Source organism: Musca vetustissima, unplaced genomic scaffold, assembly GCF_032173495.1.
Source record: "Musca vetustissima isolate MV318-11 ecotype Yass unplaced genomic scaffold, APGP_CSIRO_Mvet_v1 utg72556, whole genome shotgun sequence".
Taxonomy (NCBI): Eukaryota; Metazoa; Arthropoda; class Insecta; order Diptera; family Muscidae; genus Musca; species Musca vetustissima.
The window spans coordinates 13014-15249 of record NW_026887597.1 but is presented as its reverse complement, the minus strand read 5'-3'; the positions used below and the strand labels follow the sequence as shown (position 1 = coordinate 15249).

The 2236-nt window shown below is 31.2% G+C and overlaps 1 protein-coding gene across 1 annotated transcript; it reads right to left on the bottom strand.

Moving 5' to 3' along the window:
• Window positions 1-1120: 1120 nt before the first annotated feature.
• LOC133335228 (signal peptidase complex subunit 3) lies at window positions 1121-1784 on the bottom strand. The gene is made up of 3 exons (XM_061543526.1): window positions 1642-1784; window positions 1308-1574; window positions 1121-1250 (listed from the first exon to the last, which is right to left on the bottom strand). The coding sequence occupies exons 1-3, from the start codon at window positions 1782-1784 to the stop codon at window positions 1121-1123; spliced, it is 540 nt and encodes a 179-aa protein (XP_061399510.1).
• Between the last annotated feature and the right edge of the window lie 452 nt (window positions 1785-2236).

The following is a 2236-nucleotide window of genomic DNA, read 5'->3' as shown; positions in this document are numbered from 1 at the left end:
TGGAATCAAATCAGCTGGGATTTGCTGTTACCTTTTATAATTGTACCATGTACAAAAGTGGGGAAGTTGAATTTTTCTGTACGCCCCGTCGAATTACAGCCTTACCTAAAATTCAACTAGCTCGTTCGACGTTTTTCACCACGAAAGTAGAACACATACATTTATATGAATGTTACCGAAATACGTCGAACGTACAAAATTTCAAGTTGAACAATTTCAACTTTGACAGAACGTATTTTTCATTTTTTTCTTTTGTTGAAAACAAAAAAAAAAACATTCTGGAAATTTGAAATTTCGAATGGAAACTAAAAATATATTTGGATTAATTTAATAAATTTTCAATTTTGTTTTGCGGTTTGTATTATTTGCTTTAAAATATGCATTCGACGTATTTGGGTAATACGGCCGTACACAACATTTTGCCATAGTGGGGAAGTTGAAAAATTTTGTACGCCCCGTCGGATTTTAGGTAACGTTGTAAAGAAAAATATTTGAAACCATATGATTGTCACTTACACCTTATTAAATACACTATATTTGTTATTATACTTTGATTTAATTTTCAAATATTTAAAATTACTGGAAATATTATATTTCCTTGGATAAGAATAAAGGTTTCATTTAATTTGGAAAAAGTTTCATTCCAATTGCAAAAGGTTTCATTCCATTTGTAAAAAGTTTCATCCCATTTGTAAAAGTTTTCATTTAATTTGGAAAAGGTTTCGTTTAATTTGGAAAAGGTTTCATTTAATTTGTAAAAGGTTTCATTTAATCTGGAAATGCTATATAAATATAAATGCTAAAATATATGGGTTTATCAACTTTTTTATATTTCAGAGGAGCAAATTGTTTAAATCTTGTGCTAAAAAATTTCAAATCCCACATTTTAATATGAGCTTAACTAAATGTTCAACATTGCAAATATGTATTAAAAATAATGTTAGATGTTTGTTTTTCCTTATTAGAAAAGCACATATGTTTAAATTTGAATCCATACAATTCAATCTGCACCATTGAAAAATATTGTATTGTAAAATATGTATATCTAATAATTTGGTTCATGTTAATATCATAATAATTTTTATTTCATGTATATGTATATATTTTATTTAGAACTTTCTCAAATTAATGCAGACGCGTATTCAGAAGGAAACTTGAATGTATGTGAATTTAAAGACATTATCGTTGGGAGAAGACCAGCATTTGGAATTATGTTCCACGACAGATAGAGCGTAACATTGGGGTTATTCCTAGAAAAATGATATTTGAGTTGCCTTGTAAGTATAACATGCTTGAAAATAACTCACCTTAAACCATTTCCGTCATCCCAGAAATAATACTTGGTATTCAAATTTTTGAAATCCAATTCCGCGTTATCTCCTCGGCGAATTATTTTGTCCCACAGCACTACCTGATTTAACACATTATCTGCGGTTTTATATTCTGCAGTGAGAAATATGAAAAGCTGCTTGACATTCCAGTTGAAAATACTTGTCAAATTTGTTTCCAGATCAAATGTTATATATCCCAAATCATGTTTTTGCCTAGAGGCTCCGTAATCCGGTACATTTTTTCTGTTTTATACATTGCAAAAAAGAAAAACTGTTGTAGAACGTGAAAAAACGAAATTGTAATACTTACACTAAAATTTTTCCAGTTTTTACATTAGACTGAATTCTGTAATCTAGGAACACAGTCGATACAAAACAACAAAATGTTAAACACGCCAAAACCGATAAAGTGTATGCCACGGTAGCATTACCCCTTGTTAATACAGTGTGCATTCCGATACAAAATAAGTTTATTACAATATTGATTTAAAAAAAATTGGTGACACGTATTAGTTGGTTTTTCGTCAATATTCAGGCGCTTAGGGATGTAGAAGTCAGTTTATGGTTAATCGAACTTGTGTTGTTTGAAACCCGTGGCACAATAAATAGGTCGTCCATTTAGCGCAGCTGTTGACTCAATGTGCAATGTTGCCAACATGGAAGAAAGTAAAGCCGTGTACACACTAGGACTTTTGAATGACACTCTTGTCCAAATTTTGCTTGTTCGATAGAGGGGCCTCTCATGTTCGTTATTCATTAGCCAACCAAAGCCAAAAAGAGTTGAGACTCAAAAATGATAGTGTGTACTCGTCTTTCATTATTTCACAGTGATAGAGTTTAATCGTCTTTAGAAAAGACGTGGGGAACTAATGCGGTGTACACACTATCATTTTTGAAGGGCACTC